The sequence below is a fragment of the Drosophila rhopaloa genome, unplaced genomic scaffold (genome assembly GCF_018152115.1).
Source record: "Drosophila rhopaloa isolate 14029-0021.01 unplaced genomic scaffold, ASM1815211v1 contig_2, whole genome shotgun sequence".
Lineage (NCBI taxonomy): Eukaryota > Metazoa > Arthropoda > Insecta > Diptera > Drosophilidae > Drosophila > Drosophila rhopaloa.
The window spans coordinates 11,896,039-11,917,829 of NW_025335083.1; the positions used below are offsets into that span (position 1 = coordinate 11,896,039).

General features: G+C 37.3%; 2 protein-coding genes across 3 annotated transcripts in view; both read left to right on the forward strand.

Annotated features, from left to right (window-relative positions):
- The window catches only part of LOC108043750, a 130,365-nt gene that overhangs the window by 55,270 nt on the left and 53,304 nt on the right, over window positions 1–21,791 (forward strand). For both annotated transcript variants that reach the window (XM_044460506.1, XM_044460507.1), the window contains exons 4-6: window positions 11,163–11,240; window positions 16,415–17,144; window positions 17,753–18,132. In XM_044460506.1, coding sequence (XP_044316441.1) covers window positions 16,862–17,144; window positions 17,753–18,132 — 663 coding nt within the window. In that variant the 5' untranslated portion in view covers window positions 11,163–11,240; window positions 16,415–16,861. The remainder of the gene's footprint in view (window positions 1–11,162; window positions 11,241–16,414; window positions 17,145–17,752; window positions 18,133–21,791) is intronic.
- On the forward strand, window positions 18,786–19,636 carry LOC108043751 (caltractin). The gene has a single exon (XM_017122557.2). It carries the CDS (start codon window positions 18,893–18,895, stop codon window positions 19,451–19,453), a length of 561 nt encoding a protein of 186 aa, XP_016978046.1. The 5' UTR covers window positions 18,786–18,892; the 3' UTR covers window positions 19,454–19,636.

Here is a 21,791-nt window from a genome sequence, read left to right on the forward strand (position 1 = left end):
ATTTGGCAGCTTAAGTGGCCATCGTGTCGAAATCCATCGTAGTCGGAATCTGCATTAACTTTTGACACTTTGATTGGACTGCCAACAACTTGGTTGTCCGTTCTTTTAATTGAAATCAGCAAAGTGCAAAAAAAAAATTGATTTTCTACTCGGTTTTGCTCTTGCTCTCTGCATAATTGAGTTTATTAAAATTTGAATGGCGAACGTAAAATGTCTTTTCCTTGTTTCATTTACCTTATGAAATTTTAATTTGCAACTTATGAATATTTCATGCCCTCAAAATGCTCTACACAATTTTAATTTTTCGGTCAAGTCAACTTTTGGGGGCGTTGTCGAGGGTTCGTAGATAAGAGCAAGAAAACTTTGTTTTCAAAAATGTAGGTCAGCTGTCATTGTGCGAGTGACTGAGGTTTTCCACACTTAATTGAGCTAATTGCGGGTTGAGAAGTTGGGGATTTTAAAACGTTAGTTATTGTGACAGAAAAAAGGACATTTGAAATAAAATAGTTAGTTAAGACAGGTCCTTTAGAATTTATAAAGCCAAAGTTTGCATTTAAATATCAAACCAAAATTTTATAAATTTTGCACAAGTGTTTTTGCTTAATAACAGATTCCAAAACTTATAATGTAATCAAACACATATTTTGTTACTTTTTAAACTTATTCTTCTACTTCTCTTAAAACTGATGTAATATTTTTGTAAAAAATAAAATTGAAAATGTAACATTTTTCTTCAGAACTATTTTTCAACCAGCAAGCTTCTTTTTTGTAAACCGCAGCTCAAAAGATAAATTCCCCTGCGCAACAAAGGATTTAAAATTCATTAATAAACACCTGAGAGTCCCGAGCCGGACGACCATCCCCAAGAAAATATAAATACCCGGCTGCCTTGCCCTTAATTAAACAGTTGATACTATTGCCATTCTCAATTTTCTCCGCCCTCCATATCCCGCTCTTAAGGATGCTCGATTGGGCGGACGACGGAGCAAACAACTTAAGCTGATATGAAAATTATTTCGCTCTTGTGTCGACAATTAAATGCCACGCCTGGTGCATGTTGGGCCGCCCCGAAAAAGTACATAATTAAAAACAAAAATGGGGCGGGGCAGGTTGAAAAATCTGTGCATTTAATTGAAAGCCGCTGGAGAAGGACAGGCAGCAATCAGCTTGGTCCTTGGTCCTTTGCCGCGGCGTCTTCTCATAAATAAAATACGCCGAAGTGAGCCGCCAAAGAGTTTGTCTTAATGCCATGGTCGACGTGGTCCTGACCCCTCCTCCTCGTCGGTCAATCAGACTTTTCATCAGCTGCTGTCGCAGTTTGGTTTTCCGTGAAAAGTCCGCGTGGCTGCTGTTGTTTTTGATTACAGGAAGCTGAGGCCATTTAGCAGACAGGCGGGGTTTTTCGGCTCTGGGCCACAGAAACTCTGACATATTAATGAAGTTCAGGGCGAACAAGTTGCCGCAGCAACAAGCTTTTTAAATCAATTCGCGAAAACAATTAAAAACTTGACTTTCGCTGCCACGCCTTCTTTGTTTCACGCCGCCCTTTTGTGGAAGAAATGCTGACATTGCGCATACGACATGTGCCCCAAGAGAAAGAGCAGAAGGAACTTGCTCAAAGTTTTCCGGGTTCCACGGCAGCATTGTCGTAAACACTTGCAAAAAAAAGTGCCGGGACTTTAATTAATTAAAAAACATTGATATCTTTTGAGAAATATTCAGCAATCATTTCCGTTAATATAAAGTTGAGTTAATTAAGATGTCGGATAATAATTTTATAAATATTTAGTGCACAAGGACAAAACTATGTAAGCAGTTCAAAAAAAATTTTTTTTTACAAAAATATTAAGAACCTAAGCAAAACTAAGAAAAACATAAACGGTTTATATTAAAATATATACAAATTTTAAATTACTAAAATGTCCAAGACCTAGAAATATTTTTGAACAGTGAAGGTACACACAGAAATCGAAACGAAGTAAAATAAATTGTAAATGTGGGTGAGGAAAGTAGAGAACTCTTCTAACAGCAAATACAACTCAACAAAAAAGTTTCGCTGCGCTTTGCATAATTAATGTTTTAATGTCAATCATACGCACTGTGTGCCATGAAATATATGCAAACTGATTCTCGCATTTTCCAATTTCCCTCAGCTTTTGTCTGTCGTCTAAAGTTTTGCTGGTAATTAAATTTGTAAAATTTCCATTTACAACGCTAAATGTCTGGGAAACTCCTGTGCATAAATTTTAAGTAACACAAAACTTTAAGACCGAAATCAGCTAGAGGGAATATAAAACTGAAAAGCGAAAGCACTCAACGGCAGAATCCTTTAGACACCTGCTGCCAGGGAAAGGAAAATTGATTACACATGACACGCCCACACTAATGTGCAAAAAGCAAACTATAGTGAGATGAAAAATCACAACAAATATTCGACAACAAACAAAACACTGACAATGGCAAATAGTAATGGCATTGCCTTTGGCAACAACTATGGCTCAAGAACAACATCAAACACCAGGGGAAAAGGATCTTAGATCCTGCGGCGAACAATGTGACAAACGATGTGCGAAGGAGTCGCTGCTGCTGCTGCTGCTCAGAAATCCTGAAGCGTTAAGACGGGGGAACAAAAAATCTAACCACACAATTGTCACGGGTTCTGATGGTTTAAGGGGTGAGTTCCTCGGCGGGCATTACGTATACGAACCGTTGAATTCGGTCATTTTTCATGGCTGGCAAGGACATGGAATGAGCTGAGGACGATGACTACAAATCGTGACAAATTCTTGATGCGGGTTAACTTACACATTTTTTTTCCTCTACTTCCGCTGATTTTTTTGTTGCTGCGCCAACTTTTTGGCTTTGGAATACATTCTAAAATATTTCTGACGTCTGGTGGACATGTAGGGATTGCCTAGACTTAACTCCCTTATCCGTTATTCAATTCAGGGCGCCGTAAAAATCGAGGCGAAGACCAAGGCGACAATAAAATAAAAGGCGGCTCCCGGGTAAAATGAATTTTAAATATTTTACGGATGAATTTGCAGCGTTTTCGCTGTCAGCGCTGATGGGTTTTTGCCCTATATACACGATTTTGCATTTAAATTTTCGGCCATAAATTACACTGGCCAAAGAGAGCGGTTAGAGCTGTTTTTTTTTCTGTGCTGCTTTACTGTAGCTCCACCACCTGACCATTACGCAAAAGCATATTCAATGACAGCATTTTTAATGCAATTTATGGTCGTTAAGGCGACAAAATATAATAAAAATGAATAATATGCCAACTGCTGTGCGGGTGATGCAACACGTGACAGGGTCCTGCCACAGGACACAGAATTCTGAGTGCGGCGTACAGGACACACACATTACCACCGTCACCACACCCACAAAATTTATGGGCGCCGTAAATAAATCGACGCGCCAAATGTGCGAAACAATACATAACTCAAAACGAACGCGAAATGAAACGAGGACAGGAATATTGAAATATTTATGCAATGTAGGGTCTACCATGAAAAATAAAAAATTATATACAAATATCAAAATAATCAATCTGCTTACCAAGCCATTACCAAAATGTAAGAGAAATAAATTTTGGAAAAGTTTTTGTCAATGAAGTTTCAACATTTATATTATTTATATGAAAAACAAATCATTAGAAAAACCTATTTGTTATCGACAGGTGATCCTGGCGATTAAGTCTATCAATAATGTATTTCATGTTTTCCAACTCGTTAGAAGAATCCAAACAATATGAATATTTGATGATACCATTCCATACAAACATGCATGTAATTCAGGCAGAAGGAATATGTGCTGCTTGACAGGAAAGAAGCGGCTTTCAGACAAACAATTCAATTTATCATGACATGAAAGGAATGTCGGGTAATAAACAGTACAAGAAAATTGAGTACTTTTTGCACTTGCTTCTCGATTAGATAAATTGTTTTTATTTAATCTACTTAAATTTTAAAATTATTTGTAATACGTATTACCATGCCTTTTTTACTGTTGAACCAAAGTTACAAACAGTCTTTACAAAGTCTTTAAATTTTAGGCATTTAGCATAGTTACATTATTGATTAATGTAAGCACCCAGCATACTTTTATCTAAACCCTTTTCTCATAAAACTCCCTTCCGATTAAAGAGAGAGCCCTTGACCCCCCACCCAATCATTATTCTTCATACACCTGAGCATGTAAAAACATTTATATCAATATACACGAAAAAGCATTATGACCAAAGGGATGGGATCATAAAAAATTCAAAACGACTTAAGTAGCTTCAAAGTAGCGCCAGAAACAACAAAACAACACGGCTCCAAAGTGAAAAGTACCAAAAACAGGGGCGGGGAAGAGTCCTGGAAGGGGGTTCCTCATCGGCGTGGGGGCTGCAGCTTGTTCTGCACTGACCCGGAACTGAAGCCAGACCAAAAAAAAAAAAAACACCGACCCAACTCGACACGCATGTTTATGTGCTTTTTACAGCTGCTCTTGGCTTATCTTTGGTCCAAAGTTTCTACAAGTGAGCGTGTGCTTGTTTGGAAATGATTTTAAAAATAACTTTTGCGGTCATTTCACTAAATGTTCGGGGGTTCGGGGTCTTTTTGGGTGAGGATAAAATAAGGATAAGGGATAAAAATACTCGGGATGTGAAGGTGAAGTCTGGGTGGGGTGGGTTATGAGGTGGCAGGGGCATAAGTTATTTGCCTTTGAGCTTCAAGTGTGTTTTTGGCCTCACGCGTCTGTATTTATTAAAAGGTTTTTAAATGCTTTAATTATAGGGGTGTGCAAAATAAATGACGTGGTGTTTGGCACAATAAAAGATTTAGACAGCATCTGGTTTATTGAAATCTTTGAAATATTCCAGAAGCTCGTGTTTTTATAAATGAAAAAAAATTTAACAAGCTTACATTTTCTAAAAGAAACGTTTTAAAGTTCCGTACATGTTTTAAAATATATACAAATATTCTTTAGCTTTGGACAAAAATTTGTTTTTGTATTTTCTTACGGAAAAATAAAATGTGTGCGAGACGCTAAGAAATTGGCCAAAAGTTTTTGCGTGTTGGCTGCTTTCCATTTCCAACTGCCAAACAGATAAAAACGCACTTTCCAGGTAACAGGCAAAATGTGGATGGTGGAAGTGGGAAATGTGCGTAGTGAAAACTGAAGAAAAACACATGCAACGTTTTCCTTACTTCTGTGTGTGTGTTTTTTTATTATTGTTGAACTTTAACACGGCTACAATATAAATTAAAATGGCAGGCACTTTTGGGGAGTCGGGGAATGATGGGGCTTGGGGCATGGCCAATGAAGTTTATGTGCCGCGCACTTTACGCGAAATCACCCAGCATCCTCATTCCCTCCCACATCAGTACTCTTGCACTTTGCTCTTTGACAGCTGCCATATGATATACATTCACATATTTATAACTTTGGTTCACCTAAAAGTGACTATAGCTTTATACTAGCAAAACCATATAAACCTCAAATAACAATTTTATATTTTTGTTAGTGGAAGTATATTCTAACTAATCTTAGTTTGATATTTTTTGTCTCGTTAAATTTATTAAATTAAATTATGTCTTTGTAGAAAAAAATTTATCACTTTAAGGTATTTTCCAATCAAATTGTATAAATAACTACAATTTAATTATTATAAATTCAAAAATCTATTCTTACTCAAAATTCAATTGACTTTTCTTAAAATAATATTTTTTTATAGTTCCATGTTATAAGACTACTACTGTTTTGGCGACGGCTGTATGTTCTCAATACATGTGGAAGTAAAAATGTAGAACAGAGCCTACAGAAAGTGAGACAGACACGAGGACTGTGTGGCAGAAAGAGATAGGAGTGGCAGGATGCTGAAACAGATTCGACTCTTAATAATTTCCGCACTCGAGTTGATCGAAATCATAAAATTTTATGAGCCTGCCAAGAGCCGAGTAAGTGGAGCCTGTATCTCTGGCTCTTTCTGCCCGACACTCTCCATCTCTTTCCACTTTTCCAGTCAGTGTGTTGGCAAAATGGCTGCCACACTCAGTCAGTCAGGAAAAGTCGGAAAAAAGGCCAACAATGCGACAGATAGACAGTCAGTCATGAAAACCTGGGGGTGGGCAACCAAAGGCGGCTGTCAGAGAACCTTTTTTAAAGCCTCAGGCTAAATGAGCATTAAAGTTATACTCGATTTTTTCTCCACATACTTGGAAGTAACGAATATGATAGATGGCTAAAAGAGACTGAAGGGAATTGAAAAAATGGGACAAGGTGGGAATAAAAAATTGTTCTGTCTAAGGAAGATCTATTGATTTTTTTTAGAAATGTAATTTTTCCCAAAGAAAAATAAAAACTTATTTTTTTACAGCTAAAAAAATCATTAAATACTTGTCTTGTTGTGAAGACTTTCTATACAAAAATTAAGAACCAAAAAATATGCACTCAGTTATTAGTAAGCCTTGTGTATTTTATTAAATACCAATATTTTAAAAAATATCTCACAATTAAGAAACACAATATTCTTTAAAATGTTATTACTATAAGCTACATAAACATTACTCCAAAAAGCAAATGATAGGTAAAAAGGAATTAAAGAAATTTTGGATACATACGTTGTACATATTTTTTCGATTACAGTCCCACCTAAAGCCCACCCAGATTTTCTTAGATTTGCCTTTTATATCCATAAAAGTCGAATGGTGAACATTTGGTCTTCTCTGAAGTCCTCGAAAACTCTGACATTCCCGGCTGGCTTTCATTTTTCATCATACTCGCATTATGTGGCGCTTGTACCTTTTTTTTCCGCTGGCTACAATTTGCCATTACGTCGATTTATGCGCTGCTGGGATTGGGGGATATTCTCCCACCGCCCCCGCTAAATAATGCACTTGGGAAATTAATTTTCCAACTCTGGCTCAGCAATGGATACGCAGAACGTCTTTGGCTGCATTAAGTCATAATTTTCGTTGGAGAAATTTTTGCGGGGCGAATTGATTGAAGTTTTACCAGTCAGAATAAATTAATTCGATTGTGCAGTACAAGCTGCTCAATTAGCAGAGGAGTCTTTGAAGACCTGGGGATTCCCCGGGACTCTTCCCTGCAGCTCTCCACTAATTATGTTGTTTGTGCACTGCTTTCGATAGCTTCTTGAGCGAGGCCAAAAGGCTACAAGTTTTCACCATTTCCCTACATGTTTTCCACGTCTCCCAAGGCTGTCTGTTTGCTGGGTGGGAGATAGCGGGAAAGGAGACCATGTTAACCATCCAAATGAAGGCAGAAAGGCAGTCGAGGAGAACCACCATAAATAAACAACGACGCTAGAGTAAACATAAAGCTAACGCTAAGACTAAAATATAAAAATGGGCTCCGGACTATTAACTACCCCAAAAAATGATTTATTTATTTAAACACCCAAATCTAAATTAATATCCAAGCCGAAAGTTAAATAAAAATGTATTTATTATAATATAATAATAACAATTTAATAAACAATGTTATGAGACTTTTAATATTTTTATAGACTCATCTCTCATTTGCTACAATTCATATTTATATTTGTTACATAAGCTTCTAAAATTGCAATATACCCTTTTACTTTTTCCTGGGTATCAACGGCATCTAAAACAACAGCCAAGGCTGAAGCTGTTATGTTTATTATGCCAGGCATGTGAGTTAATTCTTTGAACTGTTGAGGTTGTTGGTGTTATTGTTCTTATTTCGCGTTGTTAGTAGGAAAGCCACGAATATGCCGCCCTTTTTCCCCAAATCGTCCCCCTCTTTCCCATACTTGCCATGACCATTATTTTTATTTCAGTCGCGTGCATGTTACACAAAAATGTTTGATAAAGATGTTATTTGATAGCACAAGCACACATCCTTGAATAGATAAGGTGCCTGCACGAAAACACAGGAAAACTACAGGAAAAGCGGGAGCAAGTTGAAGCGAAAAGTGTTGCATACTTAGAAGAGCAATAATCGAGGGTGGAAAAGAGGGCTTCGGGATAAAGAAATAAGTAGTAGAAGTTAACTGGCAACTAAAAACTAGTTAGTTAACTATGTGGAACTACATAAATAGTAATTTAGTTTATAGACAAAGAGACAACGTTCGGTAAACTGTGAAAATCTAAACAGACAAGAGAACGCAAAATATGTGAATGTCTTTAGGGAAAGACACTTTATATTTATGATGTAAATCAAGTTATTGAAAAATAATTTTCTGGATATATTATTAGTTAGTTAAATAAAAAACGATGCATAATGTATTGATTGATATATTCATAAATATGTACCAATTTAAGTTTGCAATAGAATTCCTCTTAGAAAATTTAAATTATGTTTATTCAATTTGGCTTTAAGTTCCTGATGAAGAGATTTTCGTTAAGGAAACCACTACATAATAAATCCACCCTAAATCGCCGATGGCATGCAGCTTTCCACTTCGTTATGCCCAAAAACCTAATTACAGCTACGGCCATAAGACATTACTTCTCATCCAAGGAGATTTCCTTTTAAAGAGTACGAGCCCTTGAGGTAGAGTCTCCACGCTAACGACTGCATCATTAACCCAAGTAGGATTTCTCCAGGAAAACCAACCAATCGACTCAACCCCCACAATCTCATTATCCCAAAAACCAAGTCGAATTATCGACGCCGAACTCCTTTTTGGATACCAAACCGAAAATTCAACTTAACTGATACATTTAATTTTATTTATAACGCACGCATGGACAGAGAACAAGAAGTCCTGAGCGTTGTATAATCATAAATATTAATGCACTCCCTAAGGTTTGGGATAAGGATAAGGATGTCTTGAGCAGTGCTCGAGATACCTGAAGGCAAACTTATTGGCTTATTAAAGTCTAATGCTCCACGGCACTGTGTGTGCTTGTGATAATGGAGCCAAACAACACCTCCGTCAGGATATGAACCATTCAGGCCGGCTACACAGTAAGAAAGTTGGTCAATCATATGATTTTGTGGAACAAAAAATAACCACTTTCTATGTCCAAAAAGCATACTCTTGGATATTTAAGCCACTAAGCTCTTAATATTAAAATAATTCGTTTGTGAAAACTTCAATATCAATATCACAAAATATATTTCTTTCCTCAATGGTAGAGCTGTTTTATTATTTGTGCACCTTTCCACCTGTCTAGTGGTTTTACCGAGCCATTTAAGTCGAGTTCGCCACTGAATATTAATGCCTGCATTTTCTGCTGCCCGTCGCTATTTAATATAAATGTGGATACACCGGCAGCCTTATGAATATCCCCAAAAAAAAAGTGAGAAAAGAAAAACTTTTGCCCGAAAAAGTTAAGCTTATGAAATGGTCAAAACTGTTTAAGCCATGGCCAATATTGGGCATTAAGTAGGCTTTGATGAGCCATACCCATGAATAAGAAAGAAGCTGCACAAGTTGCTGTCCTCCTCACTTTTATGATGTTAAAAAAATCAAGCCAATAAAGTTTCGGGGAAGGAACATATGCCCCTTCCCCTCGAGACAAAGTTTCCAACTCAATTTTGCTCTGCCACAGTTTTTGTTCTTCTGGTTTTTGGCATTTTTTAAATATTTATGTTATTACGTTGTGCTTCAATTTATGAATTTGCCAAAGTATTTAGTCAATAGCTCAGTCTAACAAAAGCCAAAGGGAAAACAACAAAACTTTTCGATGCTGCATATTTTATGCTGGCTCCCATCGATGTTAGTGGGCAATATTTATGGGAGTAAGGTCTGGAATTTATGTCCAAAGTTTCGGCTGCTTAATGTGCGGACAGTTTAACAAAGGGCTGAACCTCATTTTGAAATCTTAATGGATGGTCGGGCAAGGGAAAACTATTTTAGATTTTGACAGGATAAAATGAAATATATGTCTTTTTATTACACCTTCAAATTTTAATTTAATCAACCTATTTAACATTATAAATCACTTAAATAAATAAGTATCGAAAAACTGCAATATTTGTAAAATAAAATTAAATTAGGCTAACACGTTAAATTAAATAAATCTAATTGAATTTGTAAAAACAATTTTAAATATCAATATTTTCCATATTTAAATATTCACAAATTAATGCCAAAATCCGGAATGCTTAATAAAATATCCAAAGTAATTAGATTGAAGGAAAAGCCATTAACCTTAGCCATTAACAATTAATATTAATCAGAGCACACAGAAAGGCGAATAATTGAATTTATATGCCAAATGTCAAGAGCTGCCAATATTGCATGTAAAACAAACAAATAAATCCAGTTCAAACCGATTCAGAAAGAGCAGGTTGAAGTAAAATTACATTAATTTAATGAACATTTTAATGCTGACACTGCCAAACAAATGCGATTGAAAATGGGGTGATTTTTGTTTTCCCCTCCAGCGAATTTTCTCAGGGCACATTTGGAATTGAAATAATTTAGAGAGTTACGTCCTGAGTGCAGCTCTGCATCTGACCATTGTTTTCAAGGCCCCAAACGACCCGGCCCCGAAACTCGAGCAGCGGCAATTTCCGCTCCAAATGCTCGACTCGGCAGGGGAAATTATTAAAAGCGAAACCGGGCGCGCTATTATTTTTTGACACTGATAAATTTACGGAGCAGAGCGGGAGCAGTAGAGCAGTGAAGACCTTGTAGCACTAACCTCCTCTAGAAAAAGCGAGGACTTCATGGCTAACGGGGAAGTAATATAAATCGGACCCCGGGGATAAATAACTCTGTATTAGTTATGACAGTGTGTGTTTGGCAACTGCATTCGGTTTGTTTTTCCCGGTGCCTTAGCGTGTGCTGGTGCCCTTTATAATTGTTGGCCAGCATTTCTTTATGACCAACATAATTATGCAAATTAATATCATGCAAATATGCAACGATACAGGCCAGAAGCAATGACCAAAGCACAAACAAAAATTATTTAAATTTTATTGTACACTGAGCTGGTGGGCTATCTTAGCCAATTTGTTGTTGTTTTTATTGCTAGGAGCACTGGGAAAATAGAAACAGTAAAATAGCTGAAAATACTATTAGAAAGCTATTTGAAATAAAAGAGGAAATTAAAGTTGGTTGAGAAGAAATGGTTATTAAAGTTATTATCATTAAAAAAATTTTAGAATACGATTTTTAAATATATGTTGATAAATTTGAAATAATTTAAAACTTCTTTCTTCTTTCATTTCAGAACTGCCTTGTATTACCAAAGAAGTCAATGCAACTTATTTTGCGGTCAGTTTTAGTCAAGACAAAAACTGATTTTAAGGTACGTAAATATATCAGAGTGCACTTAAAAAATAAATGCATTTAACATAAATAAAAATAACAACAAATACCCACTCTATCTCTAAGCCCCATCCACAAAAGATGTCAAAGACAAAGACAATAGGGCTAAACTTATAGAGCTGAGTGTCACAAAAAGAGGGCAAGAGAAGGGACAGCGAGCTTTGGGGTTTTTGAACCACTAAAGAATTCAAAACTCTGGCCAAGATTTTGTTGCCACGCCCTCATATATCCAAAGGGAAAAGGGGCGTACAACCATCTTAAATTCTCCAAGAAAATGTCGCGCATTGTTTGACTTGAACTATGCTGTAAGTTATTTCTTTATTTTAAGTCACGCTCGCCATTGTAAAATTCTTTTTTATTTTGCATCCACCAAAATCACACATATACGCACAATTTCCAAGCGCGACTTTTTGTAAATTTTTGGGAAGAGCAGGAAACTCTTTCTTTGCGACATGCTTAAGCTAAAGCTTTATGAGGCCACTAAAAAGGGGAAGTGAAAGCACAGGAAGGGTTGCAGCCATATATAAGCGAAGTGTAAGTGTGTGTTTTTTAGAGCACTATACAAAAATCTTTAAAATTGGTCATAAAATTTATTTTAAGAATTTGTTTATATTTGGAACTAGTTTTCTTTGGATAAATATTTGTTTCTTTGTTTGCTTTCTTTCGATGAAAAATAGTGTGTAAATAAACTGCAAAGCTGACTAATAGAATAGAAATATAAATATAACAGAACCATAAATTAAAATGAAATGTGTTTTTGTAAATACTTAAAACTTAATATTAAAAAAATATTTTTAAAATATATGATGAGAAGATAATAATGATTGCAACTAGCTTAGTAAACAATCCTTTATCTTCTAACATACGGCTTTGCTTTTACCAGCACTATTTGCTATAGTATGTATTTTTTCTAAGTGGATCTGAGAATGTTTGTATATGCGCTTTTTCTGGTGTTAAGTCAGCTAAAAGCCTTTGGTCCAACCACTTGAATTTTCGGGAGCAGCGTAACTTTTAGAAACGGATGCGAGCTGAATTACACGAGATAGAAACGCGGGGAGTTCGGAGTTTGGAAGGCCAGCACAAAGCCAGATGACTATTTGTGGGGTGGCGAACATTCCGGGTGTTGTGGGGGGTCAGTGAGCCCGAAAAGTTTTATGCGAGCGCCAAAAGTGCAGTCAACGCACTTAGGACCAAAGTCTAAAAATATGAGTTGCGAATGGGATTGCTAAATGTGCAGAAAGTGGAGCAGAGGGGTGCTAAAGCGGGGATCCAAAGCTGAAACTGCAAAAGTTTTCGTTTAAATAAATGTGGCAGCTTAGCCGAAGGCATCTTGCTGTGGAAATAAATTCCGTAATGAGGCGAAACGCGGCGGGAATTGGTTGAAATTGATTGGAGGCTACCCTTGAACATTTTAAAGGATCATTTTTAAATATTCACAAAGGATAAATGGGATTAATTTAAAGTTCTTATTTATAGCTTTCAATAAAATATTAGCCTTAGGCATTTTATTTTTTCATTTAAATATCGTTAACACCTCATGTCCGGTTATATCATATTTGATTTTAATTGTTTTATCGTTACAGATGCATCTCCTTTAAAAAATCAATAATTTCATCAATTTTCCCAATAGATGTTTTCACACCTACATGCACAATGCACAATTATCATATTTATTATATAATTATAATTGATACAATTATTAATTGGTCAAATTTACTGAAAATAAATTAAGTGCAGTACTTTGAAGTTTAAAAAATAGCTAACATATGTATAACAAAATCCATTTTAGGACCGAGCAGCAAACATTTGATTTCACTGCCACAATGCAAATGCTTTTTTGCCAGCGCATTGTTGCAATGTTTGGTTAACTTTACAGCATTTGAACCGTACCTTTATTTGTTTAACATATTTTCTAGTGTTTCCCTCTCGCTCTAACGCTGTCCTATCTGTCTCTTTCTAAGTACATTTTTGCTGTTTTCTCTGGTGAAATGATTTATTGCGTAAATTTCATTAATTTGCTGCGCTGTCATAAAAACGACAGCAACGCAGAAAGCAAAGAAAAAAAAAGTTGAATAAAATAAATTTGATTTGCTCCTGTATGCACAAGCTTATGAGTGTGTGTGTGCGAGTCGTACGTGTGCGTGTTAAACAAATTTTTATGGCCCACCTATGGGCGCTGCATACACTCCAAATGGTATTTATGGCCCGCCGCCAGAGAACTCATTATACGATCCCTCTTGCCCGGAATTGGAATTTTAAAATACTTCTACATTTTATGCTCGTGTGTCGTTCTTTTTGTTTCTGTTATTTTTATTTTTTTTTTTTACAATGTCAAGAACACATGTTCGAGCCTTTTGGTTAAGACTACGTGTCAAAAATTAAAAATGACACCCACTCGTTTTCAGCCAAGTTTATCAAGCCTATATTGTACTTATTTCTGGCCTGTTGTCTCTGACTCCCCATGCATATAAATCCGTCCGTAATAGATCGTGTCTAATTTATGAGTTAGGCGAGCATTACAACAACTTATTACATCACACTCGTAAATACACACATGCGTGATTACGTGGCCGCTGTTTTTGTTTTGAATACTCTTTCAAAGGGATATTATGATTTAAGTTTATACAAGGTAACTATTATCAAATCCTACTTTCAGTTCCATAGGTGTTTTATATTGTTATATTCCCAAAAAGATTTACCAAATAGCTTTTAACAGCCTGAATTGGTTCTGAACGTTACAATTACAGTGTCAGTTTTATAATGAAATAATTTATAAGGGTATATCAACTGTGGCTTCCCGAAATTAACTTTCCGAGTTTTTTTCTGGTATTCTTCTAATTTACGCCTTGCGTGCTCTTGGCCAAAAACTCTTGGCCCGGCTCGAGCATTTTCCATTAAGTCTGCAGCTGCTTTACTCATAATTCATGCCACCCACACACACACACACCCTCACGCTGCGCACCCACACACATGCACAGAGACAGTCACAGATTGGGGCATGTTAATTTGTAGGCCAGTGCAGGCGGAAGTCCTTTTGGAGGTCTTTAAACGCAAATGAAAGGCAGGCCGAAGCTTTTACTGCCTGCCATGAACCCATGTATCACTTGTGATGCCATCTCCCTCCTCCGCTTTCCATCTCCCTCGCTCTCACGATGCGTGTTGCTCTAAATTAGATTTTCATTTGAGTTTGGCGCTGTCCTTTCGGGTTTTCCCATTCCAATTCCCATGCTAGTTATCGTGCAAAAGGCCAAGCACTTTACGACCTGAACGTAAAACCCTTTTAAAGATATGTGCCACAAAAGTGAGGGATCGAATCAATGCCGAAATTAATTAATCCAGCCAAGTTGAAGGTGTCATAAAGAAAGTAGTAAATGTGTCATATGTGTCAAAAAATAAGATCGATTAAATTAAATTCGAAATTATGTAAGTCCCAAATCCTCAAACCAAAAATTATATTAAATTTAATTGAAGGCTAGCAAAGGAATATATACAATAATTGTTCTAAATGATTTACAAATTAGAAAACATTTTTAAAGTAATCAAATTTGTTTACTTCATAAAAAAATAGTTTAGTTTTGGGAATTCTTGCATTTTAAAAAACAGAAGTGGTTCCCTTTTTTAATAATTTAAAGTGTTAACTATTAAATCTAACACCTACAAAACTCACCAGTTGTCAAAAACAAGATACACACAATGCCAAACTATCTGAAACATTTAAGCGTGCTGGAACAGCTGAACATTGTGAAACAATTAACTCATTACAGGCGCTCATTAAGTGCCACAAGTTGATTAAAGCCTTCAAAACTTTGGTCGAAAAGAATGTTCGAGATGGGCTCCCTTCCGCCAAACAAAAACTCCTAACAATTTGCTCCCTGGCGAGACTTGTGACAAGTGAAGTGCCTCTCGAAATATGCCCAAGATAAAAATGTTTGCTGGTGTTGGGTGTTTGGTTGTTGGTTGTTCGTTTGTTGCTGTTGCCTGTCGACAAAACTTGGCGATGGCAAACTTCTTAAAAATACTTAAGAAGCGATAAATATCGCAAATACATACATATAAATATACATACGCACACGGAGGGTGGCTGTTGTGACTCATGAAAGTTATCTCAAGTTGCCTATTTGTTTCTCTTTATATTTATGCCCCCTTTTCGGGCCCTTCCATTTTATATTTATATGTATATAGCATTACCAAAATCGGAGAAATTTCCGCACCAAAGCCACTTGTTGTTGCTGTTTAGCCTGTTCTCATTATCTTTTAACGTTATTATTACGTTGCATACTTTCTGGGGAGCTTAGCTGTCATGCCATTCCATTATTTTGCTTTCGAACAAATTCCTTTTGCCTTAGCCGCCAGCTTGTTTGATTATTATATTTGTTTTTGCTTTTGTTTTCGTTTCTCCGGGCTTTGCTTATTAAAAAGTTGCCTTCGATTATACGAAAAGTTTGACATCAAAATATTAAAAAATAGGCGGGGGAAATGTGGTTGCCTAGCATAAGGCGTTTCAATTTGGCCTAACATTGCGAGAAGGGTGCAGGAAAAACTTTATCGACTAAGAGATCAAAAATAAAATAGCTGTCTAACACGCGCCCGAGAAATCAATAGACCAAGGGTCAGCTAATTGGCATAAGGTGACTATGCCAACTTAACGACAGGTACATTTCTGGAAATAAATTAAATTTCAAATGTCAAATTTAATAATTAAAATATTAGATAATAGAGATAAGGGGGGATAAGGGATTTTGATAAAAAATTGTAAATGAATTGAAATTCCGACAACATAAAAATGTCCATATTTCACATTCTTTAAAGGCTAAATTGCTTCTATAGCATTTCGACCAACACTTTTTGAAATTTAATAAATTGGTCAAAGAATAGGTTACCCTTGCAAACTGCAATAAAATTTGGGTCAGTTATTTATAAAACCAAATTTGATTGATACCCAAAGTTATTGCCCCAAATTTTTCGCTCAGTTTGCTTGGGGAAATTCCTTGATAAATAAGTAAGTGATTCCCTCCATAAATTATTTGTACATATTTACAAGCACACCCTCCTTGTGATACTCTGGCAAACAATGAAATCAATTTAGAATAGACTTTTCAGCACACATATCGCCTAAGCCTAATCTCATCTCACTCTTTGGCTGTCTCTTTGCAGTTATTATAGACAAACAACCGGCGGCGACTGAGACAAGTCTATTAACAGGGCAAACAAAGCCAGGCCGCCAAAGAAAGCTGAATCTCAGAAACGAAGCACTTAAACAAAAAAATCCAGAGAAGAGCAAAAGAATGTAAGCGGTGTGGGAAAAAAAAGAAATTCGGAAAAGCTGGCAATGAGAGGGCCAAGACGACAAGGGGCGCGGGCCAGAATTGAAACAGTTAGCTGGCAAATCGGATTGCGAATCAGCTGTATTGACACAAGGAAATCGTTAGCCGGCTTAGCCAGCAAGAGGCCAAATTTAAAATTAAAAATATAGCAAGCCAGTTTGGAAATCAAAGTGATATGCTAATGCCGTCGCCGCGGCGGAGTGTGGCATGAATATTTCATGAGCAGTGTGATGACAATAAGCCGGCTCCGGGAATAAAAGCGAGTGAAACCAGGACGATGACGGAGCTCCGACGAGCTAATGGCCTGCATAAGCAGCACTCCCTGAGAGATCGACAGGTGCATCCCATGCTGCACGCTTTGGCGGATCACGGTTGCAACCTGAGCAGTGGTGGCAACAGTGCGGCAAGCACCACCAGCAGCAGCACGGCCACGGCCACCACGGCACTGGGTGGTGCTGGTCTGGGTGGTGCCGCCACCCTCACCTCTCAGCGGAGCGTCGAGTTCGATGAGCACGACATCTTCTACGTCTCGCCCTCGAAGCGAAAAGGAGCCACAACAGGTGGGTTGCAATATAATGTGGTAGTAATAAAATTCCCTGCCCCCATCAATGTCAATCAAATCCTTAGCTCTTCAAAGGAAATATTACATTTTATATATCTGGCAAATTAACTAAAGAATTTTAATATTCATATTCATAAAACAAATATTCTTGTTTCAGTATAAGTGCCGTCCTTTGAAGACTGGTGGATAGTAAGAAAACTAAATATTTAATTTATTAAGCAAAAAGAAACATTCGTAAAATCTTAATCTAACCTGAAGTTACATTTGATATTTAAGGTCAGTGTCTTAATAAATTTTATGACAAATGTTTTATAATGGCTATAATCTTCTTAAATAAGATTGTGATGAGTAGACATCGCAATATATTGAAAAATCATATCTGCTTTTATAGGAACAATTTCAATTAAATCATAATAATATTGAGATTAAATCTATTATTGATTTTATAAAACAATTGAGTGTGTTAAACGATACTCGATTCAAATCAAGAGCTTAGACTTTGTTTTGGTACATAGCTCGGTGTGCAGTAATGAGTCTTACAAAATGACTTGAATTATTTTGATGTTAAATTAAATTAATAACGTTTACATTCTTTCTGCTTTATAGGATCCTCTGGAAATGTGGTTACCTTTTCGAATTTCGTGAGCGAGCAGCGGCTCACGCCATCGTCGTCGAACCGGGGATCCCTGAAGCGGAGCAAGGGCCGCTCCAACCAGTCCCTGTGCAGCTGCGATGCCGGCGATGAGGCGCAGCTGGACTTGCAACCCAATGCGGCCAGGCCGCTGTACGAGTACAGTCTGGAACGGAAGCGTAAGACGCACACCTACTCCTGCGAGCAGAACGCACAGATACTCATGAGACTGGAGCGGGAGCGTAATCGTAAATTATCGCTGAATGGCATGGAAACTGGATTGGGAATCGGATTGGGAATGGGAATGGGATCGGGATCGGGCGGAGGAACCAGTGCGGCAGCAGCGGACCCCCAGGTGAGTGAAATCCCCGCTCCACTTTGTGTAATTGTAATTGTAATCATGAGCAGCCAGCGGCACGTGCCACCACCTGGATTTCCACCTGAGTTTTGGGAAACTCCTGCAACAGGCAAATGCGATAAGCAAACAGAGCGTGGCACGTAGAAGGTAGATGTTTGTAGTCTAAGGACCAACTGGCTGACATCTGCCACACCCACTGAATCTCTGGGACTTGGGTCGCCTCCAAGCTGTTTCCCAAATCCAAGGGGAGATTGGAGCCTCCGAGTCGAGAGCTAAAGTTCACTGAGCATTAAGGCACATATGAATTTTGATTGTTGTGGCAAATGCTGCATGGAAGTACTCGAAATCGATAAAATATTTAGCGGGATGCAAAGTGGATTTTTGACTTTACTTAGAGACTTTAAAAGACAAGTACTTCCAGCATTTATTAGGTTTTACATATTAAATGATACTTAAAGAAATTACAAAGGTTGTTCTTAGCTTAAATATTTTGTAAAATTTATGTTTATAGGTTTATTTTCCTTATCTTGACTTTATTTTATGCCAGAATATTTTAAATTTGAAAGATACAATAAAAAAACTATCGTAATCGAGTAGGTTGAGGTCGGAACTGTCGCTCTGTTTGAACAGATCGCTCGATTTCTATACAGTATACGTTTACACTCACAGAGCATTGATCTTGTTGAAACGCTGTTCGTGCCGATTTCCAGATTAAGTCGATTTTTCGATACTAAAAAAAGGAGAGCAGCGAATCATCATGTCCGGCAAACGATTGGGCAGCATGTTGTCCACCGCCAGTGTGATGCAATCGTCGGCATCGATTTCCAGCAAGTCGAAGCGAAAACAAAGGGTTAAGCTGCCGACTTTTGACCTTTCGCTGTCTCAGAAGGTGGACATTAAGAAGGCCTTCGATTTGTTCGATACCCAGTGTACTGGCTTTATTGAAACCAAGGAGCTGCGCGTGGCCATTCGCGCCCTAGGATTCGAGCCGAAAAAGGAGGAAATCAAGCGCATGATGGATGAAATCGATAAGGACAAGACGGGAAGGATTGCCTTCAACGATTTCCTGTATCTGATGCGCCAGAAAATGGCAGAGAAGGACTCCAAGCAGGACATGATGAAGGCCTTCTCCTTTTTTGATGACGATCGCACTGGAAAGATCTCGTTCGCAAATCTAAAACGCGTGGCCAAGGAGCTGGGCGAACAACTTACCGACGAGGAACTGCAGGAAATGATCGATGAGGCCGACATAAATGGGGATGGAGAGGTTGGCAAGAAAGAGTTCCTTAACCTCATTAAGAAAACCAATTTGATCTAGTCGCTTTTTGTTTAAATTAATTTCTTATTTTGTTAGGGGGAAACGACGTTGTTTCTTATCTTCATAGATTTACTCATTTCAGGCAGACACACACTCTCCTAACTTCATTTAAACTCGCACACTCAGTATAGTATCTTGAAGAAGTTTGGATATGCTTCGGTTTAATAAAGCACGGTACTGCAAATGCAATCGAAATTTTTTCTTTTTACCCTTTGAACAGCCGGAAAATTCTCGCCTTGTTGTTATTTTTACCCTATTAGGTATTTTTAAACTGTAAGATAATTAAGATGTTTTTTTTTAATAAACGAGCACTTCCAGTTTTGTATTCAAGTCCGATCTTAATTTAATTAAAGAATAACCTTTACTTGTTTACCCCAATTGTTTTTTTAGATTCTTAACATTCCATTTTTATACCCTTACAGAGGGTATTATAATTTCAGTCAAAAGTTTGCAACGCAGTGAAGGAGACATTTCCGACCCAATAAAGTATATATATTCTTGATCAGCATCACCAGGAGAGTCGATCTAGCCATGTCCGTCTGTCCGTCCGTCTGCCCGTCCGTCCGTCTATCCGTCCGTCTGTCCTTTTCTACGCAAACTAGTCCCTAGAAGTTGGGATTTTCTATGGTTTTTATTTTTGGTCAATCAATCCGACCTACCAAATTTCATAAGGATCGGCCGACTATATCCTATAGCTTCCATATAACTGAACGATTAAAAATGCCATAACTTTGGTGTTTGTACAGTCGACGCTAAAATGAAAATTTTGAATGCAGATTTTTAGAGAATCCAACCACAAGTCTTTAGAGGTATGCCACTTTGAAATCGGATTATATTTGGTAAAGTTATGGAATCCAGGAGTCCAATTGTGGGTCACCTTTGGGCAACTCATCGGAAACTTAGAAATAACCAACATGAAAATGGGTCAAAAAGTCGGTCAACGCTAAAATGAAAATTTTGAATGCAGATTTTTAGAGAATCCAACCACAAGTCTTTAGAGCTATGCCACTTTGAAATCGGATTATATTTGGTAAAGTTATGGAATCTAGGAGTCCAATTGTGGGTCACCTTTGGGCATTTCATCGGAAACTTAGAAATAACCAACATGAAAATGGGTTTAAAAGTTGGTCAACGCTAAAATGAAAATTTTGAATGCACATTTTTAGAGAATCCAACCACAAGTCTTTAGAGGTATGCCACTTTGAAATCGGATTATATTTGGTAATGTTATAGCCGACTATATCCTATAGCTGCCATATCACTGAACGATTGAAAATGCCATAACTTTGGTTTTTGTAAAGTTTGGAAGTTGAGATTTTTTATGGGGTTTATGGTCAACCAATATAATTTACACAATATTCTGCAAGGGTATATCAACTTCGGCTCCGCCCGAAGTTAGCTTTCCTTTCTTGTTTTAAATTGTTTAAGTTTCAAACTGCAGGGTATCCCAAAGGTATCTACTTTTATAAAAACTCGGAGCTGCTCCTGCCAGTTTTTGCGAGCTTACTGGCAGAGGCCCCTGTCATGCATAACAAATCTCTTTGACACATTTGATGTATGCCTTTCCATGGGCCTGCTCCACTTTCGGTTTTCAGTTTTCAGTTGAGTTTGTTGCAGCAAATTGTGGCTGCAATTTGGTGGCATGCGTGGGCGCTTTTCCAACTGCCGGAAGAGCTTTCCCATTTCCCATCTCTCTGCATCTCCCTGTCCCTTAGTCACCCTTAAACTCTGTGTCTCCGCCTCACTGTTCAAATGGCAAACATAATTTAGTATCATCGTTTTTTGGTTTTTATTTACGCTATGCGTTACATTTAGCTCCATTTAGTTGTTAGTCTCTGAAGGGCTTTAAATTTATCATCCTCTAGTTGAAGGAAAGGATGGAGAGATTGATTGATGGATTCATATATGGATGACCGACTAGCTGAATGAAATGAACAAAAATGTATTTTTCACTGCGAACAGAAAAATCTTTTATTCGACAATTACTCAAACCGCTTAAACAAAAAATCTTACAAAAAATAAATACCAATTTGTAACAAAAACGGTCTGATGCTTCTAAAATAATATTTGGAAAAACATTTTAATAATTTCCACAAGTCCAGACCACGCGACGTATACGCAATTTGTGTAAATAAATAATTACCACCGCACCTTAATAAAAAGTTAAGCCAATAGCAAAATTATATACGTCTAATTAAATCTGGACAGAAGCCATATATAACAGGCACTATAAGCCTCACTCGCAGTTTTTATGGCCAAAACTTGCCGCGTTTACAGCCCTAATAATTGGTCAGTTTTTCTTTTCGGCCAGCTGGCTTTTAAAGCCAAAACAAAAGCC